The 19736-nt window shown below is 38.3% G+C and overlaps 1 protein-coding gene across 2 annotated transcripts in view; it reads right to left on the reverse strand.

Moving 5' to 3' along the window:
* LOC117389854 (dedicator of cytokinesis protein 9-like) overlaps positions 1–19736 on the reverse strand; it is a 58528-nt gene that overhangs the window by 9016 nt on the left and 29776 nt on the right. For both annotated transcript variants that reach the window (XM_033987580.2, XM_033987581.2), the window contains exons 2-34: positions 19418–19534; positions 15922–16011; positions 14855–14937; positions 13765–13834; positions 11655–11750; positions 11440–11574; positions 9173–9347; positions 8349–8401; positions 7660–7734; positions 7399–7539; positions 6546–6755; positions 6344–6466; positions 5929–6011; positions 5424–5546; positions 5222–5301; positions 4948–5135; positions 4802–4867; positions 4618–4710; positions 4326–4449; positions 4136–4251; positions 3974–4060; positions 3784–3873; positions 3096–3211; positions 2940–3009; positions 2733–2858; positions 2583–2654; positions 2337–2483; positions 2166–2249; positions 1990–2101; positions 1152–1330; positions 960–1076; positions 723–828; positions 514–650 (exon numbers count right to left, since the gene is read on the reverse strand). In XM_033987580.2, coding sequence (XP_033843471.1) covers positions 514–650; positions 723–828; positions 960–1076; positions 1152–1330; positions 1990–2101; positions 2166–2249; positions 2337–2483; positions 2583–2654; positions 2733–2858; positions 2940–3009; positions 3096–3211; positions 3784–3873; positions 3974–4060; positions 4136–4251; positions 4326–4449; positions 4618–4710; positions 4802–4867; positions 4948–5135; positions 5222–5301; positions 5424–5546; positions 5929–6011; positions 6344–6466; positions 6546–6755; positions 7399–7539; positions 7660–7734; positions 8349–8401; positions 9173–9347; positions 11440–11574; positions 11655–11750; positions 13765–13834; positions 14855–14937; positions 15922–16011; positions 19418–19534 — 3684 coding nt within the window. The remainder of the gene's footprint in view (positions 1–513; positions 651–722; positions 829–959; positions 1077–1151; positions 1331–1989; positions 2102–2165; positions 2250–2336; positions 2484–2582; positions 2655–2732; positions 2859–2939; positions 3010–3095; positions 3212–3783; positions 3874–3973; positions 4061–4135; positions 4252–4325; positions 4450–4617; positions 4711–4801; positions 4868–4947; positions 5136–5221; positions 5302–5423; positions 5547–5928; positions 6012–6343; positions 6467–6545; positions 6756–7398; positions 7540–7659; positions 7735–8348; positions 8402–9172; positions 9348–11439; positions 11575–11654; positions 11751–13764; positions 13835–14854; positions 14938–15921; positions 16012–19417; positions 19535–19736) is intronic.

Below are 19736 nucleotides of genomic sequence, written 5' to 3' on the forward strand. Positions count from 1 at the left end.
TAAGAGGTAAATCTCTTGAGAGCGCAGCTTATCAGCCTCCAGAGAAGGTCAGATAATGCCAGTGTGGTTTAGTCAGGAGGACTCTCAGGAGAACAGAGAACCAAAGCCTGAGATTATCTGGACGTGAAAGGGCTCAGAGTTCACCACACCACACAGACTTCACACTCCCAGGTGGGACAGAGAGACTGTACTTGTGTTGTAGTGTTGGATTGTGGTTCAGGCTCACATGGGGCTAGAGAGCAAGGACAACTCCACAGTAACACACTTTTTACATTTGGAGAACATGGATTCAAGAGGCCCTGCAGCATTTAGGCCAGTGCATTTATACGGAGTGTCCCTGTATAAAAGTCTCCATCTGACAGCCATGTGGTTAACAATGACACACAAATAATGGATTTTATATTGGTCTGCTTACATTTGCATTTACATTTTTCCCTCCCCATCAATAATTAATGTGGATCCTTATAAAATAGTAAAACCTGCATCAATCAAGTCATGTTTCATGTGGAGTACCTTGTCTAGGGAGTTGGTCTTGTCGTTGCTCTTCTCTATCAGGCTATTCCCAGAGTCAGTGCTGATGAGGGAGCCACGGGAATCTGTGTTTCTCACCAGGTTAATGTTTGGAGTGGATGAGTTGTGAGGTGAAGATGCTATGGTAACAGTTTTACCATTAATATTTCAGATATTTAATACAAAACAATGTTTATTTTATTAAAGGTCACCAGAAATAGCTCCAAAAACATCTTTGTGCAAGCTGGTGTCCAAAAATGTGCTGGATCTTGGAGGGGTCATCAGAGTATTGGTGAAGAGGGACTCCTCTTTCCCATTCTAAAACATCAAAAATGTACAATTATGAGCAAGAAATGCAATGAATACAGTTATACAGGGAGTGGTTAAAAATAATGCGTCAACTGATACTGACAAATGTTTCCACTCAAACCACTAGATGGCACCCTTACATTGTTGGAATGATTGACCGCAAGGGGCGAAACCTCTTTCACATTCAGCCTATTTACATTTTCCTGGAGTAGGCCAAACAAGGGGAAGTACAGAGTGGCCAGTCTGGCTTGTTGGCTCTGAAACACAAAATAATGTCTTAAACAAAGCCCAAATAAAATATACACTTAGGTGTCATTGTCACAGTGTCATACCTTGGAGGTATAGCGGTCATCAAACGTGTGCTTGATCATCAGGTTCTTCAGCACACAGATAGAAATCTGACGGATTTCCCTGAACTCCCGCAGTGCTGCACACACCTCCCTGAGGAGCAGTCCCACCAGGAAGTGATTTTTACAGAAGTCGTCTGTCAGAGAGTAATCCAGCTGGAAATCTGCCAGGACCAGTAAGAAAAGAGGAGATTAGGAGTGGTGGACAAGGAATCACATAAACAACTTTACATTCAGAAACAGATTTTTAAAGATATAAACAACTGTAGATGTACTTGATAATCATTTGTCTGATAGACTGTAAACATACAAAAAGACAGATGTCGACTTGGACATTTGACAGATGCAGGTGGTGTCAGAGAGTTTTGTTTCACATCAGCTTTGATTATTGTGGACAAATAGGATTAGAGCTAGTGATTGAACAGAGGCAGCTGTCAGGGTCAGGGTTTATTTACATGAAAACCAAGCCCAGTGATCACAGGCAATATTACATCATAGAAAAATGCTCAATCTAGAAAACCTGGAAAGCAAGGTTGAAAGTTTACCAAATACATTTTAATCTTTTATTTGGGAGATGATCTTTAGACAGCACAAGCAACAAAGGATTATAACTGATTCTTCTTGATTAGATTGACGTCTGCAGCATTTTAAGTGACAGACAGCAGCAGAACTTTCACCTACCTACTGCATTATCAGACTCCACTGTATTGTCCTGAGACAATACATCTAATATAGAAACACAGAAGAACCATGCATTTTGTATATCAAAATAACAATTGTTAACATGTCAATTAAGCTAGAATAGGTGGTAGTTGTGACTTACCTTGAAATCTCAGTATCCTTCCTTTTCCAAATGGCATAGGCAGGTTCAATGGCACATAGTGTTCATGGTTACACACAACACGTAGAAATTCAAACTTGAATTCGAACAATGTCTGTAAATGAAAAAGTAATTCAGTGCTAAAACTTAAAATACAATTGGTTATCTATGAGTTTTACCTTAGGGTCTCCAGGCACAAAACAGTTCATGTAGTTGTTGATCTGCTTGAACACAAAGCCTCTGTCCATTAGGTTAAAGCATCTCTGCAAAATGGAGGTAGAAAGTTTCTGTTAATGATTACAGATTTAAATAAATAAACAAATAAATAAATCATCATTGCGACTTCTAACCTTGATGAAGACTGCAAGGCTGTGGTTGGCGTTTCGGGCTGCGTCCAGATTGTCTTTGTACTTCTGGGTGATATGTGGCATTATCATATTGACCAGAGTCTCTACCGTGTGATGGAAGGATGCAGAAAAACGCTGATTTCTGGAGAGCTGAAATAAAACAAACATGTTATATAATGATGATAATGATGAAATAAATGTTTTGCTTTTTTAAGTATTTGTTGATCAGTATAAATGGGTTACACATACCTTCACCTTACAACTCTCAATCAAATACTGAGCCATGGACTTGACCAGGGCTTCAAAGAAATACCAGGAATACTATAGAATAAAGCAGAATGAATAGTTAACAAAACACAGAGGGCCAAGATCACTTGATTTACCACCAATATCCTTTACCTTGAGCAGTTTGTTACTCGTGAGGAAGTCAGTGGAGGGCTTCAAGATGGCCATCATGGCTTTGGCCAGTTCCTCATGAATTGTCCTGCTGTTGGCTGATGTGTAAGGCTCAGTCCTGAATACATACTGTAGAGAAATAAGCAATTATAACATTTTACTCTATTACACATGCAAGTAAATAAAACTGAAGTTAGTTGAAGTTTGTACCTTCACGTATGATCTCAAGTAATGTTCCAAGCCTTCTTCATGGCACTGAGCAACAATGTGGATCATGACTCTAAGAGGAAACACAAATTTATAAACTACCTATAAATAATACTTTGTACAAGGATCATATCATTATGTTTTATTATCAGTTCTTGCCTGGTCACATTGACAGCCACATCTTCCTGGGTTGCAGTGGTGAGCACCCGGAACAGCTGATTCAAGATGGTGGGCAGGAACTTGATCATTACATGAGCCTCCATTGCATGTAGACTCTGATAAAGGGAGGACATTAATAAACAAATCATTTAATTAGCCTGGTAATAATGAAAATTACACAGCTTAAAAAAGCAGACAAAAAGCTTTGTGGGCTCTGACGCACATGGAAACTAATCTAATATCAGCATGGGCCTTATGCCTGAGTGGACGGGACAGGGCAGACCCTGGGCTGTGGTGCTGCAGGGCATTTGTAACAGTTTAGCCAAGTCATTTGGACAAGAGCCACTCCGCACTGCTGACCTGCTGTTGACCCTCAGGACACTGCACAAAGGCAAATGGCCTGCCGGTAAACTGAACAATGTTATAATCCCAAAGGTATGCAGCTGATGTTATGCATTTCAATTGTTATCGTCAACATTACAAAGTTTATAAATGTTCTTTTGATACATATTCCTCAACTTCAATAAATCAATTACTCCTCGCCATGTCTTATATGACGACAGGTTGAATGACGATAGTTTTATAGTAATATTTCTTTTCTCATCCAGAAAGTAAATGAGCAGATTGGATTTAGAGAGCCTCTTGATTGTGTAAAAGTAGGCGATAAGTGTACCCTTTAAAAGTGTACCTTAAGATATTTGACCAGTTGTCCTCCTGACACTGGAGATGCAGATTTGTGGCTCTGACAGTGATGAAAGAAATTGTGCAAATGTTGATCCTGCAAAAAAGACATACATAGATGTCAAAACAATCATGTTAATAAATGTCATATTTTATAAATCTATAGTTTTTTTTTTTGTTTTTTTTTTTATACCAACCTGAGTGTAGACTGTGGAAACTAAGTGAGTAGATATCCGGAATAGTGATTTGCCTCCATCCACCCATTTGACCTCAGAATTTGTGTGCTATAAAATACAACACATTTTAGAGAGACATCGATTACTGCTGTTCTGTTAATACCTTGATAAAAATGGTAATACCTTGGCACCATCCTGACAGCTGAGGTATCCAGGGGGGAGGTTGGCAGCTACTGGGATGTGACTTTCATTCATGATCACACGACCATCTTTCAACAACGGGATCCAGGCGTAACCCACTGAAAGAGAAATGAGGAGAATAAAACAACAGTCATAGCTATCATTGTAGACTGTTTATTTACTAATGCATTACCTTGAGTTTCGACCAGTTCCCTCTTTTTGGTACTGGCCTTGCTGTTGCTCTCACAGCTGATGTGATAAAAGGTGAAGAGCAAGTGATGTTTCTCGTGCAGCTGAGTGGGAAGCTCAATTTTAAACTAAATCAAAAAAAGACAAAACGATCAAATGTCATTCCATACCAATCCATTTCTTCTCACTGTTGAGTTGCAGCACATTATCTTTATTTTCTATAGACTTTACATCAACCTTCATTTATACAAGCTTGAAACTGCCACATGTTAATTAATGTCTAACAAAATATTTACCTCATCATAGAACTCTGGGTTTTGCTGGTGATGCAATACTGCAGCGAAGGAATTTTTGGTAAATAAAGGTCCTCCAGGTCGGCCATAGATACACTGGAAAACATGACAAGTAATGCTAAGTTGGATTTACATAATAGATTTTTGCAAATTAATAAATTCTAGGCATTTTTTTTTTACAGTTTACCTTTAGTGATACAGCATCCTCATCATCTGAATCTCTGAACTCAATGCATACCGCTATATTTCTTGCCTGTATAACATAAGCAAAGTAGTTTCAGCATTTGTGGTTTCAGACAAGTTATAAAAATCGCGTTGTGTAATTAGTAATACCTTAGCAAATGACTTCTGCCCATCATACTTGAGGTACTTTGGATAGACGTAGAGGTGATTACTGTAGGTGGTGAACGGCTGGGAACATTTGGCTAAACAGGGAACAAACTCCTCCACTTCAAAGAAAATGGTGGCCTTCTCACTGACATCAAACTGCTTCACAGGAATGTAGGATGAGGTAACGCAATCTAAAAACAGGAACAGAAGTCAGACTAAATACACGGCCCACTGACACGCCTGTCTGGACTGAGCAGCGAGGATTTATGGAGCTTACTCGTCAAGTCAGGGGCTACGTTGTCGATAGTAACATCAAGATTTCCTAGGATTACAGGGAGCTTGGCCATCTTCTCGGGTCTTTGGAGTAAAGACCAAGATATCAGTTAAGATCAGAGTAGAAAGAGCAGATTATAAGAACTTCAGTAACAATAAGTTTCATCATATTGCCTCTAAAATATTCTTAGTACACATGCAATTACTTTCTGAAGTCAGCCAGCAGTTTGAGCATGTCTTCGTTGGACAGCTTGTTTCCGTCCTGTCTGTACAGTGCAGAGAAGCGAGCTCCTTTATCAAGAGTTCCTGAAGCATCTTTAAACAGAGGCCTAGGAGAGAAAATACTTGTTATATTTTTGTCCTGAAAAGTGTTTGAAACATCCAGATGAAAATAGTTCCCAGGGCAACATTGTAAATAAGGATTTGTTCTCAGTGTTTTTCCTGTTAAAATAAATGTTAAGCAAATAAAATAAATAAAAACAAAACATATACGTAGAGCACGATTTAATGCATTGTGTATTTAATATGCTTTTTGGCTGTTGCACTATCGCTGTTATATCAAGTTATAGCAACACAATACATTCTACATAACATTTATCAGATTAAAAAAAGTATTAGATAAGACTATTAAGGTATTTCACAATGATTACGGAATATCTGTAAGAAAAGGCTACACCTAATTATAAATAAAAAGATATCATGAAAACATACCTTGCAGCCCAGGCAAAAGGCATCCTGTATTGTCCTAATCTGCCACATGCAAGCTTGGCATTTTTCAAAACCTTCTGCGCCACCTAGCGGGGGAGAGGAGGTGTGCTTTTATTGCTTGTATTCACAACTTTATCCTTCAACACTGCTAATATTTTACATTCACAGTGAGAACATAAACACACTGACAGCTCTGAACAATGTGAACTCTCACAAAATGCATTATACATTTTCTCCAGATGATTGAATTACTACCACTGGGCTCCCTTCAGGGCCCAAAAGGACATTTCTCAGCCAACGTCAATGCTTATTTTGAGTGTGTGACTGGTCAGCACAGCAGCGATTATCACTGTAAAATCTGTAGTTATGCTGAAATCTGCTGAGACAGGTTATGTAAAAGGTTTTGGTTGGTCCATACCTTGGTGGAGTCTGAATTTTTCATGTAGGGTTCAGCGCAGTGGTTGATTCCCCCTTGAAGAACTTTTTCTATTCTTGCCACTAAGAAGATATCTGGATGTGGGCATGTTACTGAAAAGACTCCCTGAGAAGAAATAACAACACATAGGTATGAAGGAGAAAGTTTAAAAGAGTGTTGGTTGTAAAATATTTTTGTTGCTCACCTGTCTGGGATACTGCATGACTGACTCTGGGACTCCGTGGACTAGCCGGACCTCAGTGTGGATGTCTCCTCCTCCGTTAATGTACTGACTCGTGTTACTGGGCAGCATCCCTCGAACAGACGGGTGATTCAAGTCTACATGGAAGTCAGACGAGATCTTTCGGCCATTTTGGATGTCAAACAGGGACAGGGTGATGTAGAAAGGCTCCACCTGACAAAGACAAACAAAAAAAGCAATTTAGATGTAGGAGAGAAGTAGGACTATGTGAGATTTATTCGCTTATGTGTACAAGGTGAGAAAAAGTGTAGTACTATGTCAAGATGCTAATTAAAATAAAGCAGATTTAAAAAACAATTGGGTTTAAAATAGTGGATTTTAAAAATAATTCTTTCAATGTTTAATTTTATCATTTGTTTTGACTTTGCCATTTTAGTCTGCCTTTTTTGCAGAATTTTATTTCATCATATTTAACTATTTACATAACATTTCAATAATATAATGCATACTGAAATTAGATCCTGATTTTTTCGTGTGCATGTTAACGTAACCAATCACGATCATGTCACCGGAGGGAGCCGCTTCTGCATGTCACCTCGCAAGCTCTGTGTTTTGTTGGTATCTCGGTGTCATGTTATTGTTTCTCTGGAAGTCTTTAATAAACCCTTTCATTCGGGAGGACGTCCGGATATCAGAATCCATTATACAGACTAATGCTAAACATGCACTGTGGTCGCCATGACAACACATCCCTTCACTTGCCCAATCACCGATGGATCCGGTCACTATAAATAACCAGCACTTCCGTCTTTAATCAAGCGGCTAACTTTTTCTATTATTTGAGGCTTATTCTCACATTGGTGGTGGGTCCCTCCTCGTTCTCGGCCACACAGCTTTGCAGATTAAAAGAGAGGTCATTACAGTTCACCAGCACGCGCTTGCCAAACTTCTCTTCAAACTGCTTCACATCTGGCTCAATTCCTGAGAAATCTAATTTCTGTAAGTAAACAAGGACAAGTTATTACGCTGAATCACCTATATTTACTCTGTATGTACTTGAGTAGTCATGAGATAAGTGTAATGCTTGAAACGTTATAATCCTCATGCTCGATCGTACCTGTGTGTCTGGATCCAGTGTGAAAAGCTTTAACCGGGTCTCATTCAGCAGCCTAGTCGCAATATCTCTGGAGCTCTGCAGGAGAAAAATACTTACTTAAATTGGAATGGAAGATAAAACATAACTTTTCCTCCTTTGGATTTATTAGCTATTACAGCCTGTTCACCGTCATACTCTATAAAGTGATGTTATACAGAAACACGGGGGCTAGAGTCAAGTGGTACCGACGCAGTCATTCCTTCAAACACAAGGATTTACCGCTGACCAAATGACCTGCCTTGAAATGTAGGAGAATACATGTGCGCTTTCTAAGTAGTAAATCATTTCATTCATGTTAATTTATATATTTTTTTTAATTGTGACAGAGCACAGGTTACAACAAGATACAGAACTGTATAGTGTGGTCAATATTTTGGCATAGAAAGAGAATGATTTAAGCTTTTGAGTCATACACCTGCCCAATACTGTAGAGATAAATTACAAACTGATGTGCCAAATGATACGAAAGAGACAAAACAGTATATAAAGTCTATATAGTCATGCGTCAACAGATAACGTAGCACTAAAACAATGTAGTAGTGTACCAAACCTGGATATGAAACAAGGATCTCCCGTCTCATCTCCACAAATTTAGTGAAAACATAACTTGGAACATCAAAACAAAATGGGCAAGTATAATGCAGACCTACCTGAAAGCTGTCCATGCTGCCAGGGGAACTGTCAGACTTTCCAAGATCATCATCTGAAAGAAATACAAACATATGGGATAGGAGACATTAACACGAGTAATGGCAGGACATTACCAATGTATATTCTTTACTATCTGGTGACAGTTAAAAGCCAGTTATTTAATGCACACTAAAAGTAAGATCCTATATAGACATTGAAACCACACACAACGTCAAATGAATGTTATGCTCTTAAGGATTTAGTGAGATTAGTGAACCAGTAGACAGGAGGTGTTATATGAAGCCTGGGTGGTCTGGTAACAGTTAAAAAAAAAAGGTCAAAACTGAACCAATTAGAGTGAATGAATGAGTTCTATCTAAAAACACGTGCAAGTACAGAGAATATAAACAGAGGCTTATCCCAGCATAGCGCAGACATTTGCACTGTGTTAAATCCTGTTTAAACACACAATACGTTAGGGCATTTTCCATAACATAAAATGCAGTCTTGGAATATATGTCATAACAACGTTTTTCCCCGTTTAGGCCGTTGAGCTGTGAGCAAATAGCTACTGCTAAATTATGCTATTAAACGAAACACATTATGGACCATTAGCTCTTGCACTACCAGGCAGACTTTATGATCATGATAATAAAGCATTTTAGCCGTCAACATTGATCAGACAACATATTTTAATACTGTATCGTCCAACTTAAACAAGCCAGGGGATTTGGTCTATCCTGCAGCGTACTCACCCCTTCTGGTTATATATTTAGCCTTATGTTGCAATAGTACAGAATTTTTTGTGATGTAGACAGTGCTGCACATCTGTCCGTATACCCACCATCATGGACTTCTCCGTTCCTCTTCTCCTGCATGGCCATCTCAAAGCTGCTGTGGAGGATCTTGTTGAGGGTGTTGATCCATTCCTCCATCTCCCCCTCGCTTTCCGCTGCCAACAGGTACGTGCTCTTATCCTGCATCTTCAACTCAAAGGCAAACCTCCGGACTTTGGTATTCTGCAGAGAGGAAGCGAGAGTGTTGATGTTTATTTTAAAACACCAGAAAGATATGAAATACCCAATGTGTGTTTTTTTGTTTAGTTTCTGATTAAATGATTGGGGAATATTTACTTTTCACTAGGGGGATAGCAAACCTGAAGGAATTTTTGGTAACCTCCAAAGCTAACATGCAAACAGTGTCCGCTTTAGGTGGGTAGTTTATATTCTAACCTGTTACAAAAAGCCAGTAAGATTTTTATTTTTATTTTTCTTCCTGCTGGATAATTTCGATTGATTAGACTTCAGAACTTGCTTTTTTAACATTTGAACCATTTTAATTATAGCTGCCCCCATCTTTTTTTAAATAATATTGGCCTATAGAATACTGCAATGTAATGTGAAACACAGCCATTAAAAAAAAAAAAAAGACAGGTATGCTAATTCAAGGGCAAAACTCTTAAACAAGATTTACAAACTCAACTTTTGACCCCAACCCGAGTGGAGAGATATCACTGCGCTGTTTTCCATCACTACCTTATCATAATGTGGTGATCTGGCTGATTCCCGATTTTAAAACAGGTTGATAAGGTTTGAGCAAGACTTTTAGGGCAGTTTGTGAGCCTTGTCATTGCCAACATAGGGTGGATTGTTATGCTTCAGTTTTGGCTGCTTTGGGCAAAATGTTGACACAGCAGAGTGGGAGGGACTGGGAGGGAATGTCATTTTCTGGAGGTTGGCCAAGTAAACATTCGGGTTATTTTTTTCCTTTCTTGATAAGTAAACTTAATGAATTGAATCAAAGGAAAACACAGTTGTTAACTTATGTTGTGAGTTGTTTAGATAGTCTACAATATGAAATTAAATGTATCAATCTTACATTTATTCAATTACATATGTTTTATTGCTTAAAAATACTTTGAAAAAAAAATATTATTATTATTGTGAGCAGGTAGCTTCTCCACAAATCTGACCTGTAACTTGACCCAATGACGTCACCTGTTGGTCTAGATCGTGACAGGTGCCTTCAATTGTATACTGCAGAATATTCTAGACAATGCAATTTTCTTGGAGATGCCGGACCCTTCATCAGAAAGGCCTGGAAGAACAGGTCCCTCTGAGTTTTAAAATGAGTCTTTGAGGAGGCTGGAGGACCTGAGAGAGCAGCCAGAGGAGTAAAGGCACAGGAAGTCAGCAGTGTACTGGGAGTCTGTCCATGCCACGGAGTTTTGCACAAGTTGCAGTTTTTGCTTGTTTTACTCTTGCAGTTATTGCTTCCAGTGGATTTGCTGATCACCTAATTAGGACGTGACAGGGGCCCTAAACTCTGACCACATGTTGGCGGCCTAACAAAGTGCAGCGGCAGTTTGAAGTTTAACATGATGTCATTCTACACACATGATTAGCCTCGCTGCAAACCCTTTTCAGCTGGTTAAGTCATATCCCATATCCCAACTATATATGGTATAAAGGAGGTAATTAAACATAACAGTAATAGGTTTATGATGAGTGTAGTCTAGTAATAAGTGAACATGAATTGAAAACCATGGCTAGTTACTACATGTAGAGTATACTGTATGCTGTGTATAAATGTACAAATAAAAGTTTCATGACACTCCATTTAAAGCAAACTTAAGGAGGAAAACAGTCTACATGAAACAAAGCTAAACATGTAATGAGCTTGGATGTAAATGTCTTTTACCACAAGGATAAATACTCATCTGAGCCATTTTGATGCTGTCAGTTTATTAGATCTTTTCCATCCATTGACATTACAGGTAGACTCAGGAGTATGCACACTGCGCTGAATAGGTTAGCAGACACTAACACGTGCCATTGATTGTGCGGTAAGTGCATGGAAGTGAGACCTCAGCACTCACCTTGTTCTGTTCAGAGTCAGCAGTATGAAGCTGGCCCGAGGGAAGGCAGCTCCGGTTTCATTCAAGCATTCAGCAGGATGCTTTGTGAAGTGTTTGGCTACTGGATGTCGTGTTATTTTTTTTTTCATTAAGATGTTAAATTATTTGATTAGAAAAAGATATGAATTGGCATACAATTGGTGGATAAATGCGGTCATGACTTGTATGACAATGGGAATTCATTTTATTTTTACCTGGATTACACCCATACAGGAGTCCAGAAATATGGTTCCTTTGGGCTCTTTGGAGATTTTCTCATCCTTGTAAAAGTTGAGGTTATAGGAGCCGTCTCCCAGCTGTGCTAGATGGAAATACCTGCGCTTGAAAGACTGAAACAAAGAATAAAAAACTATAATTTAAGTGCATCAATACAGTAGACTTGAGACTACACAAGTACTGGCTCTCTTACCCTCATAGTAACACTGATGGCACTGTTCATATTGCCTTTGTAAAGCCAGCCATGTTTGGTGATCCCTCCCTTTTGTGATCCTAAGGAGGCCGTGTCCTGTAAAAGCAGAGACAAAAAAAACCTAATTAAGAAGTTAAAAGTTAACCCTGTTAGTCACAGACCTTCAACAGATGTTTAACTCACAGTCCAGCAAACATCGTCATGCCATTTATTATTCAAAACAAGTATTAAAGAGATTTATTTTTAGTAGAGGCGGTTTTAAAATAATGGTAGAAGGAATAATAACTAAAAGTGTAATGGAATGTTCCACAATATGGCATTAAACTTTTCTATCAACCACACAGATTAATGATTAATGACCAGATCGACCCCACTCTCAGTAAGAAAAAAGTGCACTATGTGAGTCATGTAAAGTGAAAATGTTGCCAATATAAAATGTCTGTGATCTGGTAAAAATATAACGCAATAGAAATACGCCACATGTTTTAAACCCATTTGAAATAAAGTACAGAAACACTGGCGATATATCACGAGGCTCTGCCAGACTTAGTTACAGACTCCAATATCATATCTCCTCTGTTTTGAACACACCCTCTGATGGCCTCAGATCTTGCGCTTTGAGATGACACAGACCTGAACATGATGTAGGTCGGCCTCCCTAAAAACAAGCACGCTCCAGAACATTCAACAAACTGGGAGCTACGGACCAAATAAATAACCAAGACTTTAACACATGGATCAAATCTTCTCACACTGCATGAGATCACCACCTTTTGTTGGCGTAGACCATCTATGACTACACACAAAGCTATCTGTAAAAATAAACCAGTTTTGGGAGTTATGGGGAGAAAGGTCTAAACTGGATAACACATTTGTCATTGTGAGTCAGACTACAGTAAGAAGTCAATGGTTTTTCAATAATTCTCTGTTCCAGTCCAAAATTATGGTCAAACAAAGCGCCCGGGGGCTTTAAAAGTGTTGGCACAGATGATGATATCTTCACCAGGCCTTGTGGACAGCGTATGGAAACCTTGCAGCCTGCCTGTGAGTGCTTGTCGTCAGTGTCTAGACAACTTTGAGCAGTCCCTGAGAGGCAACACAGTCTCCTGATTAAGTTTGTGAGTAAGATGTATAAATAGGTGTGCACAGTTTTTCAAAGCAAATGAGTAGTGAAATACACATTTATTAACGATTTATAGCTTTCAGTGGGGTTAGAAGTCATGATTTTGGCTAGTTATGGGTAATAAAGTTTGAAATTGTAAGTCACATTGAACATTAACATTATAATATACAGAAAATAGTTAGAAAAAAACAAAGTATTGGCTCTTTTGACCTCATTCCGCCCCACCCCCTTTTGCCACTACATGCTACTAAACCGCTTTCTTTGTGGTGGTACTTCCAGTAAAGTAGAGAAAAGGTTTAAAGCTAAAATCTCATATAAAGTTGATTGATTTGAGTAAAATGTTGAGTGTTCCCATGCACCAACAAGTCAACACTGCACCTATTCTCTGGGAGGCTTTAAAAATGACTCTGTAGTCCCTATAAAACTTATTTACTGTCAAAATCAGCAGCCCCATGCAAAGTAATACAACCCAAATGATGATGACGGTGCCCACAGCAACTTCCAAAATATCTCTCAAAATATCCAAACCAAAAAGATTTATATTAGTTACCAACAGGAGGTGCTGTTTATTATACCAGGTTAGTCATTACTGATATAAATACAGACATGGGACAAACAGGGAAAAACATAAGTGAAACGATGCCTAATTCAAACAGTTATGTCAGTCAAGTCAATGAATACTGAGCTGTTCTCTTTAAAACCTTTCCAAAGATAACAAATAGTGGCTTAATCTGTGCAAAGCTCACACCCTCGTCTCATTAGACCTACAGGAAATCCATCGTCTGCAAGGAGCTACACTTTTCATTGTCAAAAGAAAGTCTTGTTTAACTTTAAGTGGAAATTACCCCTAATTACACCCTGCACTAATGTAAGCTATTAGATCCAAATCTCTGTAAGTGCAGTAATGAGAACAGGAAAGACATTATAAACATTGAAATAAGCCGCATAAGCACTAAGTATAGTAAATATTATGATACTAAAATGTACCTCATCTTTGTCAGCATCCTCGTCCACCTCAAAGATATGGACAGCCAGTTTGTCAGGCCGGGACACTTTGCTGCAAAAGACATGACATATAATTCATAAGAAAAAGTAAAAAAAACATGCTATTTTTGATTAAATGCAGCATAAACATAAAGCAATAGGGTTTCACTTGTAGTAGGGATAAAAAAAAACGTTTAAGTAGTTAAAGATTTAGTGATGGTGGTAGTGGTAGGAGTAGGTCGTTAGTGTTTGGTCACAGCAGCAGTAAATAATATGGTAGTGGAGGTAGACAATAGAAGAAAAATTTAAATCTGTCAACTGGACAAAAGTTGAGGAGGCAGAGACTATATGGACTTCCTAGTTTATTGACCACATACAAATAATTGAGTACATTTTGAATATACTGTTAAGGTTACTTTACAAAGCTATACCAATTATATCAGTCAAACCCTAACAAGATTTAAATAGACTTTTTTAAAGCCCCACCACGTAACTTGAATGTTTGTCTTTACTGTAAATTGTCTTGCATTTCCACATACTGGACTCTTGTTCTGAAGTACGGGTTTAACTTTTAATTTCCATGGATTCATGCAAGTGACGTGCCATCTCCAGAAAGTTACGTGGTATCGATTTAATAACAGGATACTCTTTGTGCTCTCGTCTTGAGTGCCAAAGACCAAAACAATGTGAATATCAAAGTACTCAACTGTCCGAAGGATTCTAGCAGCACTTATCGTCAAACCTTATTGTTTCTTACTTCCTTAAATTCACAGTTGTCATGATGTCTCAATGTTAGTGTCCCTGCATATTAATATTTGGCAGTCAAAGTAATATTGTTCGGGGAATAGCTTATGATAACTTCCCAACATACCAACAACGACAGTGCTTTCCAGGCACACACCAGCCGGGAAATGCCCTAAATGCAATTTAAGGAAACATGCAGGTGAATAGAACGTAGGTGAGGTTTCCTTCTCATCATCTCAACACAGCACATTGACACCTTGTCTGCTACATGTTTTTTCCTAAGCAAAGTTTGTGGAATAGTTTCAGTTCAGCGACACTTTTGAACATAAATTATATTCCATAGACTTACACAGGCAGCTGTCTGAAGTCCCCTGAATAGTCCTCATACTTGTAGTTGACAACGTGCCAGTCGGACTTGTAGGTCTTAATGCACTGGAAGAGAAGAAAATTACAAAACATGTAATGTGTATAGATATTTAAATGGTTATAATAAAAAGTTGAACACCGAGGCAAACAACTAATATGCAAATGTGTCTTACTCTGTTTTATAAAATACTAAACGAATTACGAAACGGCAAAAAAGGTTCATGAAATCCATAATAATTATTTGAGTAAAACCAGGAGCTTTCGTTTGTATCATTTGTTTGTGTTGGGGTTGCCTAGTAGCTCGCTTTCTCAGATCCCAACCTGTTAAGGGTAAGAAACGATCTGAGAGACACAAATACATGATACAAGGTAGTAGCTCCTAGTTTTACTCAATCTACCTAATAATAAAGTGAGGGTCTGTTTTATCATCACACAAGATGTTGCTTGCCACCTATGTAATGTGTTTTAACTATGATAAAACATTTGTCAGTTTTACTTTGTGCTTGCTTATGAAACTTATACTTTTCATTACTGGCAAATATGTTCAACTTCAACTTTAATTTCAACAGACAAACTGGGAGTATGAGCATCACTGGCTTTGTTGGAAGACATCTGTTCTCCGTTATGGTCAGTGATAGGAGCAGCTCAGTGGTATCGCTTTTGCAGAAGGACATGCCCTTTACAAGAAGTGAGACCAAACGCAACTCGATCAGGAGAGACATCGGGAATAAGGAGGCTCCTGCAGTGATGATCGGCATGACTACCCTAGTGATGTCACCGTGTGGAAGTTCATGGGATCGGACAGGGCCAACACCCACGACCTTTGGTGCAGTGAATCAGTTGTTTGCCTAATATAAAAAAATAACATTTCTTGAAAATGGTAATCAACAAATGATCAACTCCTGTCATAGTTGGATTAAATGTATTGTACTAGAAATGTGGACCAGGGGTGAGTTGAATTTTACTGATATATTGTACCAGTTTTTATCTTTCATAAGTTACAGGAAAAAAAATTGCCAACTTTAGTATCTTTACTTTGACATCTCATACCTCTTGGACAAACAGGCGTTGAGCTTCTCTCTCTGCGTTCTCAGGCACCGTTGAAAAAACAGTTCTTCCTTGCCGCCTCAAAGTGGAGATCTGCGGAACAAACAGAAAACACTTCTTTAAATAAAAAAGTCAATCTGAAACCTATGAGACAATAAAATGAAACTGACTGCAGTCTATTTGTACCATATATAGTAGGTCAGTATTCTTAGAAGTAGGCCAAGTATTCTTAATGTACAATAAATAAATAGAACAGAATGCAATACTTAAGTAGTTAGTTAGTGTCTATAGTGAGTCAGAGAAGTTCATAATACAACCTTCTACAGCTGAAATCTCATAGTACAAAAAAATAACCAAAATGTTCTCACTAGTGCAAAAAAGTCCCCATGATAAATATTTTCCAATATTTTCAAAATTGTTCCACCTGTCATGTATTGAACAATAAGTCGTATCATCATAAAAGGCCTAGTAAAGGTTCAGGGTTGGTCATAGTCACCCAAATATGGCTTTGTTTAGGGCTTGAGAAAGTACGTGTAGCTGTGAGTTTACGGGGGCAGTTTGATTATTTTTCCATATGATTCAGCTATAGGTTGCGCCTCAGACAACACCCAGTCTTTGGACCTGTGCCCATAGATCTCTATTGTCTAACTAATCAGCATCTCTGACTTCATCTAACTTCATCTAATGACTAACATGAGGAGTCAAATCATACATGATGTGATCAATAAGACAGATGCTCCACAATTCTATATTTATATTTTTTTAATTTAGATATACATATAGATGCATATAAACTAAATTACATAAACTTAGTAGATATACCTACAGATATACATATATAACCATAATGAATGTCAGTGTACTGTGGACTGCATCCATAGACTGTATTTATAAATGGACATAGCTAATGGCTCCATCGACTCTGGCTCTAAATCACTTTATATTCAAAATTGTCACCCTATCTAACTGCTGCAATGAGCCTCGTCAATTTGGTCTTGAAATGTTCGTATTAACCCACTATGTATGATAATAAAATAAAAAAAATAAAATTAAATAATTAATAAAACAAATAAAAATTATGAGGCCAAAATTGTAAGTTGAACCGCACAATTATTATATTACTCTTATTATAAACAGTATCAAAATATTCTCTTGTCTTGTTCTCATGGATCCAATCTTGTGCCAACCTTGCTACACTACAAATATAATATTTTACTTCCTGGGGGTGTCCTCTAATCAAATGCATTATAAAGCAGCCCTTAACATCCCAGGAGGATTAGGTAAGGCATTAGTAAAGTGTGTATGACCACACACAATCCCTAGGAGCAAAACCAATGAATATAAGCATTAAGTGTCTCCACTTCAGCTGACTTTATTCAAAGGAAACCAGTGAATTGTGGCTTTGTGTGGGTCAAATGCTTATCAGCTGTATGACCTGGAGGTACGGAAAGAGTCTACTACTCACAAGTACTCCTGAAATAGTTGTGGATAGTGATAGTAGTAAAAATAACTTGTTTGATTATTATGTGGACTGGAATTTACCACACACCACAAATATGGGTGTTTTCTTTGAGGACAAACAACAAATTTCCTATTTGAATCACTTTGTAGAAATGGTCTTAACAATTTCCAGGATTTCATTTGTGAAACTAAAGGCTCCCTTTCCTCTGTGCAGCCAGGTTTCCTTTGAGGAAGAGACTAATCGGTACAACTCCAGCAGGAGAAATATAATGCGTTTGTTTGAGGTAAGAGTCAGGAAGTATGCAGACTTAAGGAAGCTTTTAATTAGAGCACAGGTCACCACAGAGGAACACAAGATCCCAAAACTAACATTCACTCAAAATGTGGTCCTGGCCTGGAGTGTGTGAATCCTCTTCTCTAGCCTAAGACCAAATACAGAAACCAGTAAATGGTGAATTTCTGATGTACTTTTGGCTTATAATGACAGGCTGGTCTCCCACAGATTTATAGGGAATTTAATATCCACCATGATTAGATATTAAATTAGATATTCAATTCAATGATATAAAATTTTAGGTTCAGCCTGGTAACTATATAGAGCTGTCATTGTTTAGATTCAGCCCATCGTTGTATGTCTATTATGTTACAGAAACAAGAAACCCCTAGATTTGCTTAACAGCATTATGACATGTCTTGAACATTCTATTAACTCCATGTGAATATTTTAAACATTCCCATTGGTTTTACTTTTAAACATTGTCAGGGGAATGACAGACTTTGAGATGGGCTGATAAAGCATCTACATCTGGTTTGTTTCAAATGATTCTTCTTCGTATCCCAGCTTTAACATACGCTCCACAATTAGCTCTGACTGAGTGTGCTGAAGTCATGGCGTGGCTATACATTTCCACTAAAAGCCCCTGACACATATAGTAATTGTCCTTGACACAGGCAGTGAAGGAGCACAGAGGCTGGAGCAGATGTTAGCTTCAGTCAGTGTTATTCTGAGGAGCAGTCACCTGTTGGGCCCTGACAACCAGCCCTGTGTGTTATAAGTGAGTGCAGTGGTATGTGCCGTCGTGGCAACAGGGTTAAAGAGAGTCGGGCACAAAGGCACAAAGTCAAGGCTGATGCCACAGAGCACCAGCTGCCACCACTTCACAAAACTGAGACTGACACTGTAGCCACTGTAACATGTAATTGTTATTTTCTACATGGATGTTTTCTTTCTGGGTAAATGAGTTAATCCAGCAAAGGCAGATGGTTCTAATGTCAAACCTACAGTAATCTGCATTTCTTGCCAATGCCATAAGTGAAATAAGAGTTAAGCCAGCTCTGAATATGGCCCATTTAATCATAAACATTGAAGCTATGGCTACAATACTAAGATCACCAGTGTTTTAGTCTCACTGAATAAATGTAGTGAGTGTGATTCCAGGACTGGCCAGGGCCTTTCTGTGTGGAGTTTGTGGAGTTTACATGTTCTCCATTTCTGTAAAGGTGCTCTATTTTCAACTACCACTATAAACAATAACAATATGGCCCCCTGTAGGGTTCGGACTTTCCCCGAAATGAGATTCCAAATCTTAAAAGATAATATCATTGTAAATAAAATGTTATGTGTTTCTAAAAATGAAATACTTTACTTCATTTCAATAAAGGAACCCACAGCAGATATGTATTGGTAACACGTGAGAAATAAAATGGGAAAAAAAAGGTCAATTCCGTGCTGATTGTGGGAAAGACTGAGTTTCCAGGGAGGACATCGTGCCTCATCCCTGTCTGTACAACACGGAAGGAGATAACACAAGCTCTGTAAAAACATTTGTGCCTAGTAAACTGATGGCCTCTGACCTGTCTCTGGTTTACAAACGCACTTAAACCACACCCTGGAAGCAAATGTGCAAAACTGATGGGATAATGATACAAACAATACATAATACTCTCTGGTGTAAAATATGACCCAAACTGACAAAGACTATTTCCAGGTCCAGTCTTGAGGATGTCATAATGATGAAACTACAGGAGTTGAACTTACTTCAAAGTCCTCCAGGGGGAACTGCAGCATGTCTCGTAGGACATCACTGAGGATCTGGGTCTTCCTCTGCACCAGCACATTCTCATAGTCCAGAGGCTCGATCACCTTCGGCTTTACCTGTGGAGAAGGCAACATTAACAGTAAGAACACCAAAAATAATAGTGTTTATATGGGATAGAAAAAAGAATATTCAGATAAAACCAACGCAAACAAGCACCTATGTACAATATATGACCAAATCTGATACAAAAAGAAAACTACTGGTGCATCTGGATTGAGTTGACAAGACTTCAAAAAACTTGAAATGGTATGGAAAATA

Source organism: Periophthalmus magnuspinnatus, chromosome 21, assembly GCF_009829125.3.
Source record: "Periophthalmus magnuspinnatus isolate fPerMag1 chromosome 21, fPerMag1.2.pri, whole genome shotgun sequence".
Lineage (NCBI taxonomy): Eukaryota > Metazoa > Chordata > Actinopteri > Gobiiformes > Gobiidae > Periophthalmus > Periophthalmus magnuspinnatus.